The sequence below is a fragment of the Mauremys reevesii genome, linkage group 13 (genome assembly GCF_016161935.1).
Source record: "Mauremys reevesii isolate NIE-2019 linkage group 13, ASM1616193v1, whole genome shotgun sequence".
Lineage (NCBI taxonomy): Eukaryota > Metazoa > Chordata > Testudines > Geoemydidae > Mauremys > Mauremys reevesii.
The window spans coordinates 6,986,535-7,001,224 of NC_052635.1; the positions used below are offsets into that span (position 1 = coordinate 6,986,535).

At 48.9% G+C, this 14,690-nt stretch overlaps 2 protein-coding genes across 2 annotated transcripts; both read right to left on the reverse strand.

Annotated features, from left to right (window-relative positions):
• Positions 1–1,365: 1,365 nt before the first annotated feature.
• On the reverse strand, positions 1,366–6,947 carry LOC120381064 (mast cell protease 3-like). The gene is made up of 5 exons (XM_039499104.1): positions 6,863–6,947; positions 6,026–6,182; positions 5,687–5,822; positions 2,665–2,925; positions 1,366–1,958 (listed from the first exon to the last, which is right to left on the reverse strand). Exons 1-5 carry the CDS (start codon positions 6,918–6,920, stop codon positions 1,809–1,811), a joined length of 762 nt encoding a protein of 253 aa, XP_039355038.1. The 5' UTR covers positions 6,921–6,947; the 3' UTR covers positions 1,366–1,808.
• Positions 6,948–9,210: 2,263 nt separating this feature from the next.
• On the reverse strand, positions 9,211–10,326 carry LOC120379867 (cathepsin G-like). Its single transcript, XM_039497385.1, has 3 exons — positions 10,282–10,326; positions 9,963–10,097; positions 9,211–9,630 (listed from the first exon to the last, which is right to left on the reverse strand). Exons 1-3 carry the CDS (start codon positions 10,324–10,326, stop codon positions 9,211–9,213), a joined length of 600 nt encoding a protein of 199 aa, XP_039353319.1.
• Between the last annotated feature and the right edge of the window lie 4,364 nt (positions 10,327–14,690).

Here is a 14,690-nt window from a genome sequence, read left to right on the forward strand (position 1 = left end):
AGTCTACTGTACTGGCTACCTGGCCAGAGCTGGTGCAGCACACACAGAGAGAACACACACGCAGCCAACAACTGACAACACTGGTGACCCCGACCGCTGATCTGGTAAGTGGGTGAGCTGCCCTCTGTAGGAATCATGAACTAACATGGCAGAAAGCTACGAGCTAGGGAACCCCCTTATCTCCTCCCTGCAAATCCTCACAGAGTTTGAGGAAATATGGACACAGTGGGCTGCCAGCAAAGGATGTTCATATTCATTAAAAAAAGAGAGTAGGGAAGAAACATAGACTGGAATCTGTAGGGCTAGGGCAGCCACTGTAGCATTGAAAAATAAGAAGAGTAAGTTCTGTCTGGAGGGAGAGTTCACGGCAGGCTCGACTGTTCATTTCTCTGGAACATCAATAGTTTTCTGTCCTCCTTTCCTCTGCAGTATCCCTCCATACATCCTTCTTCTATATCCATCTGTCTTCTCATATACTATGTCCATCCATTCATCGTTCTCCAGTATCTATTCATGATCATCCATCCTTCTTCAATATCAATCTATCTATTCTCTTGTAATATCCATCCATCCGTCTATCCATCTGTCCAGTCATCCTTCTGCAATATCCATCCATCCATCCATACTTCTTTATTGCCCATCCATCCATCCTTCTACCTTCTCATCTACCATATCCATCCATTCATTGTTCCACAGTATCTATCCATCCTCTGTCTGTCTATCCTCCTGCAATATCCGTAAGTCTTCTCATCTGCCTTTTCTAGCCATCCATCCACAATATCCATCCATCCAGCTCTCCATCCACTCTTCTGCAATATCCATCCATCTGTTGCCTTTTCTTTTATTTAAGTGAATTTTGTAGTGTGGTATTACACCACCATAGGTTTGGCTCTAGTGGCTACAGTTTCAAACTCACAGAGTGAAAGTCACCTCCGCTACTTGCTTCAGATTTAGAGTCTCTAGGAACACATAAGGACAAAGGGTTGTGACCACACGTACATTTCACACATAAAAGGCCCAGTCTGTTTTACAAGTTTTATTAAAGTTACAGTTAAAGTTATGATTAACCAAGCACATAGAAATTATATAAAGACCTGTGCACATGTTACAAATATAGTTATAATCACATCGTTTAGTGATATTTTAAAGGTCTGATTGCTGCCTGGCCAAATGATCATCACTAGAGGGGTGGTTCCTGCTGGTGTTTCCAATAGGAAACTCAATTTTCCTAATCTGGGCATCCTCTTTTTATAATGTGGTTACAACTATGCCTCATTAGCTTTTATGCACCCTGTGCACCCTGCAGTTAAGACACATGTTAGAAAAATGTCACTACTGGGGATCTTGTAAGGAAAAAATTACTCGCAGCACCACATAGGGGTACATCTTTCCCCGTAATCTTGTGGCATAGGGTCATTCTTTGGTCACTTACGTCAAGCATTGCTTAAGCCTGTGGCCTAGTGGGGCTAAGCCGCTATCTTACAGGCCTCAGCCTGTAGGCCTTGCGTTTGAGCCCTCCTTACCCAGAAATTACTGAAATCCTAATTCTCGCTTCTAACTCCTGATCAATCTTATATTTCTGAAATCCTACAATTTAACTCTAATCAGCATAGAAAGATTATGTATGGCATAACATGTGGTTTAATCGTAACCTCACACAATAAATGAGCAATAAACTAAAGTCATTGGCTACACATCTATCTATCCATCCATCCATCCATACATACATACATACATCTGCAATAGCCGGCCATCCCTCTGCAATACCCATCTATCTCTCCAGTCACACTAGAGATAGACACTCCCCTCTAAGGCTTCAGCTTGTGCAGAGTGTTCTTGATCCAGCTCACGTATTTGGAGAGCCTGGTAAACACACTGGGAGTTGACCAGTCACCGCTGCCATGGGAGACAATGCCCTGGGCCTTCCCATCACAGACTAGGGGGCACCCGGAGTCGCCCTGAAATGCAAACACCAGGTGTAGGGTTACCGATGTCCAAGCAAAGGGTGGGCTGCATTCTCTATTCACGGTCCTGAAATCCACCTCTGTACCCCGCTTCCTGGGGGTTCACAGTCAAGTCACTCCCAGGACCTGCCCAGGGCTCCCACCCCATGATCCAGAGACCCAACCAATCCCTTTCCCTGAATTCTAGGATTTGTCCAATTCTGGTGCCTGATTTCTAGTATCCATGTCCTGCCCTTGATTTCTAGGATCTCCTGCTGATGTCTCAGATCCACCTCTGGGTCCTTGATTCAGCAATTCCTCTCTCTGACTCCTAGGATCTGTCTGATTTCCAAACCTGATTTCTGGCATCTCTCCCTCACTACTAAGATCCGTCCCTGATTTCCAGGATGTGGCTGATTCTTGTCCCTGATTTCTAGAACCTGTTGAACATCCAGATGATTTCTGTCCCTGATTTCTGGGATCTAGCCAGTTCCTGTCCCAAAATATTAGCATCCATTCCTCATTTGAAAGATCTGTCTGGTTCTTATCCCTGATTTCTAACTTTCATTCCTGATTCCTAGGATCTGGCCAATTCTGATTCCTGGTTCCCAGGATCTGCCTGGCTCACCATGGATCCTGACTCTCCGCAATCTGACCAGCCCTGTCAGTCTCCTGTTCTAGCAGCTCCTTGCGGCGCCACATGTCCCTGTCCCACACTCACCAGGAATGGTGCCTTCCTCTCCTGGGGGTCCCCCACGCACAGCATCCTGGACGGGACATAGTGCAGAATGGGCCGAGACAGACACATGCTCTTGCCCATGACTGTCAGTTCCACCTCCTGCAGGGTCGGGGAGGGCCAGGTGTTTGTTTTGACACTGGTCTGGCCCCAGCCAGCCACGCTGCACACTGCCCCCTTCTTCACCTTCTCCTGGGACAGGGGGATGGTGCCCACAGTCTGGGTCAGCTCAGCCTTGTCCCTCAGCTGTAATGCGGGAGTGGGGGGAGAGAGAAAAGGGAAATTAAACTCCTCGTGGGGGATGCATCCTGTCCTGGGGGGATGGGGCTAGATGGGATCAGGTGGGACATCCCCATGAGAACTGTGAAAATCTGTGATGCCATGTGCCTCCTGGGGGCTTGGTGATGGGATAGAGTGATACCTACAACAGTGTGAGGTCTCTGGTGGAAGGGTGACGTGACTGCAGTGCTACATGCCGCAGTGTGGGGGTCAGTGCGGGTGGGAGGGTGGAATGAAAGTGGTACCTACAGTAGTGTGAATTCATTGAAGTTGGGGTGGTATTACATCCCGTTGTGACGTTGCACTCCATATGCTTTATAAAAATGTGCTTATGAATATGACATAACTGCTGTATGCTAAATACCCCTTGTATGATATCATGGGAAAGTTTATAATCCACTGAGTGTGTTCATCCTATTTGTCTGCATGTATTATTTCTATGTCTGGAGTTAGGAGAATAAGATATAAACTTGTATTACTGATGAAAACATATTAAGTAGAAGCCATTAAGGGTGCTTCAGAAACAATGAGTTGTGAATGGCCCTGATTACCTGCAAGCCTTCCTATGTACCTGTGGGCCAACCCAGGAAGAATGGAGACTGGGTTCTTACAGTGACATGTGACCCTCTCACCTGATACTGAATTCCATCTTGAATGTGGTACTTTTCGGGGGGGGGGGGATTTTAAACAAACGTTTCCCACCTTAGGAAAGTTCTATATAAAGTGGGGAAGCAAACAATAGGTGTCTTCAGCTGGCTTAAGAGGTGGCCTCCTCACCCCACAGAGATACCTGCAAGCACCTGGGAACAAAAGGAATGTAAGCACAGTGGTGGGTGAGAAGAGGCTGGCCCCAGGTCAGAGAAGTCATCTGACCTGAGAAGGATTTTACCTGAAGTAACATCTAGGGTGAGAAGTTATCATTTGTAACTGATTTCTTAGTGTATTCAGCTTAGCCTTGCGTGTTTTGTTTTATTTTGTTCTGTGATTTACTTTGTTCTGTCTGTTATTGCTAAAAATCACTTAGATTCTACTTTTTATACTTAATTAAATCACTTTTGTTTATTAATAAACCCAGTAATTGTTACCTGGGGGGCAAACAGTTGTGCATATCTCTCTTTTGATGATACAGAGGGAGAACATTTAATAACATACAGAGTAAAACGGATTTATTTGGGGTTTGGATCCCACTGGGAGCTGGGTGTCTGAGTGCAGGAGACAGGTGACCTGCTGAGCTGTTTTCAGTTAAGGTCTGCAGCTTTGGGGAAGCGGCCTGGACTCTGTGTCTGTGTTGCAGCAGGCTAGAATGTCTGGCTCAACCAGGCAGGTTCTGGAGGCCCAGGCTGGCAGGAAAAACAGGCTCAGAGGTAGTTTCAGCACATCAAGTGACAGGCCCAAGGGGATCTCTGTGACTGAGCCCATCACACCCATATTCTTCATAGTAATGTTAGGATATGAGTATGGCACAATTATGATATATTTTGTGCAAGATAAGGCATGTGAAATATCACTGGAAAGCTTATGATTTCCTGAACATGATTATCATATTTATATGAATGTATTATTTTTGTATCTGAAGTTAGGAATATGGTCTATGCACCTATTACAAATGTGTTTACACCTGAGGAATACCCACTAGACAGAATGCAATCAATCTAGATTGCCGGCTGTTAAGGGCCGTTAGGAAGAACAGTAGGTCTTAGAAGATGCCAATCTCTTACCAAGGAGCCTTCCTAGGCAAGCAATCCTGGGAACACTGCAAACAGCCTTTATGTTATGTCTGCAGGTTCATGTGATCAAGCCACCTGGTACTGGACTTCATGATAATATTAGTATTTTTCCACTGATCTGCAGTGGGAATCACACTGGAAGACAAATAATTCCTGCCATATGTAAAACCTATTTAAGGCAAGGGAGTGACATAATCATGGCTCGTTCTTCACGGAATCCCCACCGAGGATGACTGCTGTAAACATCTAAGAAACAAAGACTGAATGAGGTCCGAAGGACTGAGCTCAGGCTGGAAGGCTGGCTTGCCTGTAAATGAAATATCAGAAGTTTTAATCTGCAGGCAAATGCAACTGGCCTTCGAGAATCTCTGCAATCTGCCTAAAACAACATTTAGGGTGGGACTTTGCTACTTGTAAGCAGTGTAGTATATTAAGCTTAGATTGCATATTTGTCTTATTTGCTAGGTAATCTACTTTGGTCTGTTTGCTATCCCCTATAATCACTTAAAATCTTTTGTAGTTAATAAACGTGCTTTGTTTTGTCTAAAACCCAGTGTGTGTGTGGAAATTATATCTTGGGCCAGAAAGCTGTGCATGTCCCTCTCCACATTGAAGGAGGGGGTGAATTTCATGAATTTACGCTGTATAGTTCTCTGTGCAGCACCGGATGGTACAATTTTAGGGTTAGTCTCTAGATAGGGGTGTTCACTTGAGTACCGGGCAGTTCCTTAGCTGAGCCTTCCCATGCAGAGCTGATCACAACATCGTTGTGAAGCTGCAGCTGGATGTGTCCCTACCTATATATATGCTGGAGGGGATTTGAGAGCCTGTCACACCATTACAGTATAAAGGGAGCCCAGGTTTTGGGTCAGGCGGGCTCAGTGGTACCCCAGTTCCAAGCTCACCCCAGGGGGTATCCGTCACAGTGGGATGATTGGATGGGGTGATACCTGCAGCAGTGTGAGGTCACTGGGGGTGGGGGGGTGAGATGAGGGCAGTACCTGCAGCAGCATGATGTCATTTTCAAACGTCTCACTATTGAATTTTGGGTGGGGGATTCGGCGACGTACCCAGATTGTCTGTGTCCCCAGTTCATCTATTTCAAAGTTGTGGGCCCCCAGCAGCACGGAGATGTTGCTGTGAAATACAAGGGGATGCAGGTGCTGCAGATAGACCAACACTATGGATTCAGGCATGAGTCATTAACCTCATTAAAGTGGGTGGGTGTAGATCATGCCAGCACTCCAGGGCCTTTCTGCTGTTGGGTGGAGGGCAGCTTTGACCTGGCCCAAGGTTAGGAGAATGGCTGGCTCCAGGGCAGGGGATCTTGCATTTCTTACCCAAGGTTGCAGTTACAATGAGCTGCCGTCACCACCACGTCCTCCCGGATCAGGAACCCTCCGCACATGTTTGCTCCCTTTCCTTCTCTCTGTATTTTCACAAAGGCCATGTAGGGTCTGGAGTGAGGCCGGGCTTCCTGGCCTCCAATGATCTCCCCTGACAGAAGTGCCAAGAGAAGGAGTTAATTCAGGTCCCTGATCCAGCCAGCTGGTGTATCCCTTCACTAACCGGGATCAGGGCCTCCATTGTCCTAGGCTCTGAACAGACCCAGTCCGAGACCAGAGTTTGGTAGAATTGGAAAATGAACCAAGGAGTCCTGCCTCCTCCCCCTCCCTCCCCCGCTCTAACCATAAAGGCTTCACAGACCTGCATTTCCTGTCTAGGAGTTGGCTGTTCACATCAGCAGCTTATTGAATTTCTGTGTGTTGCCTCCCTCTCAGGGGATTTATTATGGTAGCATCAACCCCCTCCCCTCCCCTTGCCCCTTTAGGTCCCTGCCCACCTGCCCCCAGACCCTATGCCTCCCCAGCTGGGTCCTGGGCACACACTGATGCCCCCAGGCCCCAAGGCTCGGGGGCACCTCAGCTTTGTTCTGGGCACACACACACCAATAACCATCCCCAGACCCCGCTGCCCTGAGGCTCCCTAGTTGGGTCCTGGGCAAACACCGATAGGCCCCGGAGCCCCACAGCACTCAAGCTGGGTGCTGGGGACACAGCAATGGCCCTGGTGGAAGCATCTGACTCTGGGGAGGAGCCCGGGTTTGCAGACAGCTCCAGTAGTGCCAGGCTCCACTCCCTGTGAGGCCAGAGGGGTCTATCCCCTCCTGTACTCACCAGCCTGAGACCCGGAGGGCAGGGGAAAGACCACGGGAAACAGGAGCAGCAGCAGCATCGTCAGACGAAGTCTGGGGAAGGTGATGGTGTGTCTGTCTCTGGGGTCACGTATAGGACTGGTGACGCTTGGCTCAGGGTAAGCCACAGCCCCTGGATCCTGCCGGGGAGGAGTTCACAGATAGGGTAAGGCAGTCACCAGCCACCCTGCAGAGCTAGCAGAGAGCAAACCTTTGGGGCTGCACACATCTGGGGCCCCAGAGCCTCTGGGGATGTGCATATATGGGGAATTGCACCCCCTGGGGCTTTGTACATCTGAAGCCCTGTACCCATGGAGACTGTGCAGCTCTGGGGCCTAGCAGCCTTGGGGGGCTGAGCACATGTGGGGCCCTGTACCCCTGGACTATGCACATCTGGGTCCCCTTAGCCCCAGGGCTATTCACATCTGGGGCCCTGCACCCCTGGAGGCTGTGCACTTGTGGGGCCTGCACCCCCTGAGGTTTTGTACTTCTTGGGCCCTGCACCCCTGGGGCTTGTGCATATCTGGGGTGCTGTAGTCCAGGGGCCATGCATATTTGGGGCTCTGAACCCCCTGGATGCTGTGCACACTGGGGCCACTATGCCCCCCCCAAATCACCAGCCTGAGCCCTGGGGAGCAGGAGTACGAGCAGCATTGTCAGGGCACAGCGGGGGAGGGGGCATCTGCCTGGCCGACAGGTTACAGGTCTGGCTTGGCACTGGGAATGCAAGGCAGGAAACCTCAGGGCCATGCTCTCTGGGATGTTGCCATCTGAGACCTCTCAGCCCCTGTGTCCATTCTGGTGGGGCTATAGGCATTGCAGGGCTGCTCTCATCCTGGGCAGTGCCCTGCACCCTGCTGAGCAGGGGCAGGTGGCTCAGCTGCTAAGAGGAAGGGCCCAGCTGAGGCCTGTGTTGTGGTCAACTTGACCTCATCTTAGCATCTCTGTGCAACAGGAAGGCTCCTGTGTCTGGCTGGGGCCTTCATCAGTTGCAGGCTCACAAACTCGCTTGCCTGCTGTCTTGCAAAGCAACGCCACTCGTCTCTCTCCTTGTGTCCCGGTGAAGGAGCTGGAAGAAGGTTCCTCTGTGGCTAGTCACCCTCCAGAGTCTGGAGCAGTGTGCACATATGGGGCAGAGCTGACCCCTGATGCAATTTGCATTGACACCCCCCGCCCTGGTCTGTGCACATGCCTGTTGGGGCATGTGGCTAGGGCTGAGACATCCACTGAACCGGCTTTGTTGGCCTCTTCCTCCAGGCGCCTGGGCTGGAGCAGAGATGCGGGTGGAGGGGGACACCTCAGTGTGATGTTTCCACCCGCCAGGTGGTCCTTGGCCATCTTTGTTCCTGGGCGGGGGGCGGGGAGATCAGGCCCAACTAGGTCATGCCCCCCCACAGCTGAGACCCTGGAGCCCTGCCCAGCTGGGGGCTGCCCGTTCTGTGGCCAGGCACTACACATAAGACTATATAGATGTCTTGAGAGATCCACAACCTTTGCATCATGCAGGCAAGCCTCCATTCGGTTCTTCCGGTCATCGCAAACCCAGCTATCTATGTTTCTAATGATCAAAACACGTATTGCTATTACCTGTCTCTTCCTAAATAACTGGAGTTCTCTCCCCTGGAGAGGTATCCTCAGTACAAGAGAATACCACAACATCATCTGGAAGGAGGGTCCGAACTATCGGATCATTTCCAGTTAGATGCTCTCCTTTGCTGAGGCTTTCATCCTACTCAATAGCACAGAGGCTGTCAGACCAGGGGTGGGACCATTCTACTGTGTCCCAGAAAGTCTCCTCTGTGTACCTCTCTCTTTCCCTTGGCTCCTCCAGCTCAGCCACCCTGGTCTCCAAAGCCCCTACGTGGTCTCTGAGGGCCAGAAGCTCCTTGCACCAAATGCACACATATGCCACCTGTCCATAGGCAGACAATCATACATGCTGTATTGGGTGCACTAAACTGAATAGCCCCCCACTCTGTTCCTGAACTACTGCCTGCATCCTCCTTTTACTCCTGAAGCTGGTTCCTTTGTTGATGTTTTGTTTTTATCATGTGTTTTTTAGCTTAAGTTTAAAGAAGTTTAAAGAATGTTAAGTGTATCTAGCCCAAGGTTTCTCAAACAGGGGTCACCGCTTGTGTAGGGAAAGCCCCTGGCGGGCCAGGCCGATGTGTTTACCTGCCCCGTCCGCAGGTCTGGCCGATCGCAGCTCCCACTGGCCATGGATCGTTGCTCTGGACCAATGGGAGTTGCTGAAGCGGTGGCCAGTAAGTCCCTTGGCCCGCGCCGCTTCCAGCTTCCAACTAACATTGGAGATACTTCCCTGGAGACATCCTAGGTGCTGGTCTCCCTGCCTGGGCTGCATCTCCCAAGATGCACCATGGCTCCCCTCTGAGCAGTGGAGCATGGGAGGGGCATGGCCATACTGGTTTTCACCAGCTCCTTTCCCTGAAGCAACTTGCTGTACCCCCCAATGGCTCCGGGTGGGGGGATTTTTATTTGGAACACTGATTTCTTGGCATGGAAGCTGCCGGTGCACAGCACAGTGGTGGAGTCATAATGCTGGTACCACCCTTTGCACAGGCTCTCTGACACCACCTCCTGCTCTGCCTCCTGCAGCCTGTCGGTGGTGGTGTTCACTACGGTCCGACCCCACCCAGCCACACTGAACTCAGAGCCTGGGCTGATGTGGTGATTGGCCTCCAGCAGGGATACAGGCCCCACCCACTCCATCAGCTCGGCGCTGTGCCACAGCTGCCATGAGCAAGAGAAAGAGAGAATGGACCCGGATCAGCACAGGGGTCAGAGCTGGTTTGGGGCACCACCACCCAGTTGGAGCCTGGACGTCTGTCCAGGGAATGAGTGTGGGGTCACTGGGGGCAGAGCGATTGGATGGGAGTGGTACCTTCAGCAGTGTGAGGTCACTAAGGGTGGGGTGATGAGATGGGGGTGGTACCCTAGCAGTGTGAGGTCACTGGGGGCAGGGCAATGGGTTGAGGGTGGTGCCTGCAGCCGTGTGAGCTCACAGGGGGCAGGTGATGGGATGGGGCAGTGCCCTGGCACTGTGAGGTCAGTGGGGGTGGTACCTTCAGTGGCATGGTGTCATTGTGAAAGTTCTCGTTGTTGAAGTGAAGATGCTGGACCCAACGACAGGCCTGGATCTGTTTCCAGTTCTGTCCCGGCTCCATGAAGTCTTGGACTACTAGGTGAGAAAGATGTTGCTGGAAAAGTCAAGGGGATGGTAGGGTGGAGCTGTCACAGCCCTGCTCCTAGCCCGTGCAGATTTCTACCTAACATTATGCGACTGAATAACACAGAGACCATTTATGCACCTACGTATTGATTGTCTTTCTCCTTCTCCTTTTCTGTTTAGCTAAAGAGACACCAAAAGACTGACCAACGGACTTTTCTCCTATATAGGGTGACCCATTGTCCAGTTCTTGTGTCCATGGTTCCAGAAAAATGTTCATACATTGTAGAGGGGTCAGAGAAGAGCCACAAGAATGATCAAATACTGGAAGACCTGTCAAGTTAAATTGGTTTCAAATTCAGAGGGACTCTAAAGTTTGTTTTATTTTCCAAATGACCATTTCATGGTATGAGTTTTTAACAGGGACAGTAACTAACCATTGGAACAATTTACCAAAGGTCACAGTGGATTCTCCATCACCCCCAATTTTTAATGAAGATTGGATTTTTCAAAAGATCTGCTGTAGATGAAAAGGAATTATCTGGGGGACCAGTTTTTTCTCAGATTTTATGGTTCAGCCCCTGAGCAGAAAACATAGTGATTTGCTCAGCCCCAATCCTAGCGTGAGCCCTCCAGGGCTGGGAAATCAATCAGTTGCTCTACTCACCAATGTGAGGTGGGACAAAAGCCGTGGAGAGCAGCAGCAGAATCCTTGGTTCAAATCCAGGGACTGGGATTGGTGGATGTGTCTCAGCCCTGGGGCTTATATAGAGCGAGCAGCAGGGAGGGGACCCTTTGAAGAGTTGACCCAGGACATGCAAGGTCATGTGTCCGGCTAGCAAGAAATTACCCCGCAGCGATGTGTCAGGGGTAGAGATTCCCCGAGAGGAACCTTGTCTGCATCAGGGGAGGTTTCCTTCCTGCACTGGTGCTGTCATAGGTTTATTCCCCACTTGGAACTTTAGCGTCCACAAGATGGGGACCTGCATGGGCTCCTCTAAACTTAAATCCTAGTTTAGATCTGATAACACTGCCACCAGCTAGAAATCCCAGTGTCTAGCACACTCCCTGTTCCCCCAAAACTTTCCTGGGGAACACCAATCCCAACTTCTTGGATCTTAACACAAAGGGAAATAGCCCATTCCCCCACCTCCCCCTCCCTTAGCTGTCGGGAGAGATCACCTTGATTCAAACTCCTTGAATCAAAACAGAGAGGGATTCACCTTCCCCCCCACTCCTCTTCCCCTGAGGTTCCAAACAAGGGAAGAAATTAATCAGGTTCTTAAAAGGAAAGATTTTATTAAAAAGAAAGGAAGAAAGTAACACTATCTCTGTAACACCAGGATGAAAATATTACAGGGTCTAGTTTATAAACCTAGAGGGACTCCCCCCCTTTTCAGAATAATCAAAAGTAACAGCAAACAGAAATAAAGATATTTCTCCAGCAAACACACATTTGCAAATACAGAAATTAATTATAAGACTAATCCGCCTTTCTAATACTCACTATACTGAATAGAAGAAAATACTTCAGGAAGCTTGGAGAACCTGGATATACGTCTGGCCCCTCTTAGATCCAAAGAGAGAACAATCCCCAAAACAAAGAACACAAACAAAGACTTCCCTCCACTCGAGATTTGAAATTATCTTGTTGCTTGATTGGTCCTCTGGTCAGGTGTCCTTCAGGTTACTGAGCTTGTTAACCCTTTACAGGTAAAAGAGACCTTAACCCTTAACTATCTGTTTATGACAGGTGCTTTCCTTGCCCCTGGCTGGGGACGTGGCCAGCTCAGAGGCCTCCCAGCTACAGTTGGCAGAATCCCTCAATGTCTGTTCTGCCCCCAGATGCCTGGATCCCCAGATGTTCAGGCCAGCAGATTCTATTCCACCATCCCATCTTCAGAGTGACCCTGGCTGGAGAACCTCATCCAGCTCCACCGGACTGAGCCCAGTCACTGGTGTCTGGTGAACACTTCTTCCAGCCAGGCAGCCAGGCTGGGTCTGACACTAGCCAGAGATGGAGAAACCCCCCTGCTGGTTCCTTGGTGAATCCCCCTCTCTGTCCCACACTGGGGCCTCCTTTCCCATTGGATTTGGTCAGGCTTGAGATTTCCCTGTTGGCTCTTGCTCCGTCTTTTCCTGCTGGATTGATGAGCCCCCCAGAGCCCAGCTTTGTCTCTCCATGAAGGTCCTTGTGCCCTGAGCACCAGGTACTTCCCCAGTGACTTGTGGAGAAGCCAAACAGAGCGAGTACTTTCAATCTCTCCCTGCCAGGCACTTTCTCCAGCCCTCCAATCATTTGCCTGGCCCTGTCCTGCCCTGTCTCCAGTTTGCTGCTATCCTGTTTAACATGCACACCCCAGAACTGGGCACAGGATCCTCAGATCCCCAGGGAAACACCCCTCCCCACCTCAGCTCACCACACCCTGTTGACACGGCCAAGGACAGCACTAGCCCTTGTGCTGCAGCATTGTACAGGTCGTTAATTGGGGTTGTCAGGTCGAATTTGGCTGGAGAATTCTGCCCCAGCTGGGATGGGAGAGAAGCTGCCTTAGGAAGGTTTTTGGTTGTCTTGGGTTTGGGTCTGGGATGCAAAGGCAGCATTAAAATCCTTCAGCAACCTCAGCTGTAAGGATAAGGCCTTTTCCTGTAGCCATATTGTAAGGCCAAAGACCTTTGCCTGCAGCCAGGTTAGAAGAACAGGAACCATGAGCTAAGTAGCAGGAAGTCACAGCCTCACATTCCATCTAAATTACATTAAAACAATGTAATATCGGACTGTTACAGAGGAGACCCTGTCACAATATCGCCCACCATTACCAGATAAAGAAACGGATCTTGAGATGCTTAAAGAAAACTTAGTTTGATGGATTCTGTCTGGGAAGAAGCTAATTTTATCAGTAGTTGTGGATGTGAATTCCTCATTTCTTTATTGTTTTGTCTTCATGGTCCTTACCTCTCTATTGTTTGTCTGTATGATCCCTGTCTGGTTCTTTGATTGTTTCTGACTGTTACACAATTAATTTTGCTAGGTGTAAATTAATTAAGGTGGTGGGGTATGACAGGTTAGAGAATTTTGTTAGGATTGGTTAGCAAAACTTTAGTAGAATAATTGGTTAAGGTACCTAAACAGGACTCAAGTTTCACAATATAAACTAGGATCCAAAAGGAAGTTCTTTGGGAACCACTCCGGGACACAGCCCCAAAGATCAGAGCTGCCAGACCCTAACACTCTGCCAATGACACTGTGTAGAAACTAGAGTCCCCCAGATGGACCTGATCCTGACTGGCCAGCAGGGAAAAGTTCATCTGTCTTATTGGGAGTGATGAGTTCTGTATGTGTAGCATGTGCAGTCTGTTTTAGTGATTATTAATAAATAGAGGTTAAGTAGGATATTACTGTGTAAGGCTCTTGCACTGGTTAAAGATCCCACAAATGATTAAGCCCTGAGTCCACAGGGAATGGGTGTTTACCCGGAGCCCATGGAGGAGTAAAGCCTAGAACCCACAGAGGGGTAAAGTTAAGTTACGCCTGAGCCCTAGGCACGGGTAAGGCTGGGTGCCCTAGAGTTTAAGGTTATGCCTGAGCCCTACAAATAGGTAAGGGTGGGTCCCTAAATTAAGAAGGTTAAGCCTTGTGCCCTATGAACTGTGTAAAGCTGGGTGCCCCTAGAGTGTCTGAGTAACAGAGAATTTTGCGTGGGTAACAGAGCAACCTCTTCCCTCAAGAGAAACTGTAGGGCCAGCTCTTAAATTATGCTCAGCCCCCAAAGGTCAACCAGGCTGTCAGCAGCAGTGCAAGTCCAGAGTCTATCTGTCTATTTATTCATCCATCCCCATACTCTCTCTCTCCATAAAGCTCCATATCTATCTAGCTATCTGGCTGAAGAGATCTCTGATCCATTAGTGGTTATTTTTGAGAACTCATGGAAGTGGGAAAGATCCCAGAGGATTGGAAAAGGGCAAATATAGTACTTCTCTATAAAAAGGCTTAGATTCCTGAAGGAGAGAACCATCCTGTTTGCTGTTTGTGTTTCTTCTGACTCCAGGTGGGTATACAGAGTGGAAGAGTGTCATAAACAGACAGTTAAGGGGTAGTTCCTCTATTATCTATAAAGGGTTAAGAAATTCAATTAGCCTAGTTGACACCTGACCAGGGGAACCAATGGAGGGACAAGATTTTTTCAAGGGGAAGGAGGGAAGTTTTTCCTTTGTGCATTCATTAAGTTCTGTGTCGGAGTGAAAAGATTCAGGAATCAACCAGGGTAGTGAGTATTAGAGAAGGAATAAATTAGCTTATGTTTATTTCCTTTTGTGACTTCTTTTTAAAATAGAGGGGGAATCAAATTGGGTTTTCTTTTGTGTACTTTAAGTTTATGCCCAGAGAGAAATCTTCTGTGTTTTGAATCTGTCTGTGAGAATAGCTTACATGCTAATCTCCCAGAGGTTTTCCTTTCACCTTTTTTTCTTTAATTAAAAGTCTTTTCTTTAAAACCTGGTTGATCTTTCCTTGTTTTAAGATCCAAGGGAATTGGATCTGGACTCACCAGGAATTGGTGGGGGAAAGGGAAATTAAACTCAAATCCTGCCAGGAAAGGCGGGGGGTGATTAATTTCTCCTTGTT

Bases quoted from the DNA above. Each gene is read 5' to 3' on its own strand.
- LOC120381064 (XM_039499104.1), bottom strand. From the start codon at position 6,920: ATGCTGCTGCTGCTCCTGTTTCCCGTGGTCTTTCCCCTGCCCTCCGGG. The intron at 5,823-6,025 runs GTAAGAAATGCA...TGTATTTCACAG, and splicing joins CATTGTAACTGCAACCTTGG to CAACATCTCCGTGCTGCTGG. The intron at 2,926-5,686 runs GTACTGCCCTCA...CCCGCATTACAG, and splicing joins ATGACATCATGCTGCTGCAG to CTGAGGGACAAGGCTGAGCT.
- LOC120379867 (XM_039497385.1), bottom strand. From the start codon at position 10,326: ATGGACACAAGAACTGGACAATGGGTCACCCTATATAGGAGAAAA. The intron at 10,098-10,281 runs GTCCGTTGGTCA...TGACTTTTCCAG, and splicing joins TCACCCTATATAGGAGAAAA to CAACATCTTTCTCACCTAGT. The intron at 9,631-9,962 runs GTACCACCCCCA...TGCTCATGGCAG, and splicing joins ATGACACCATGCCACTGAAG to CTGTGGCACAGCGCCGAGCT.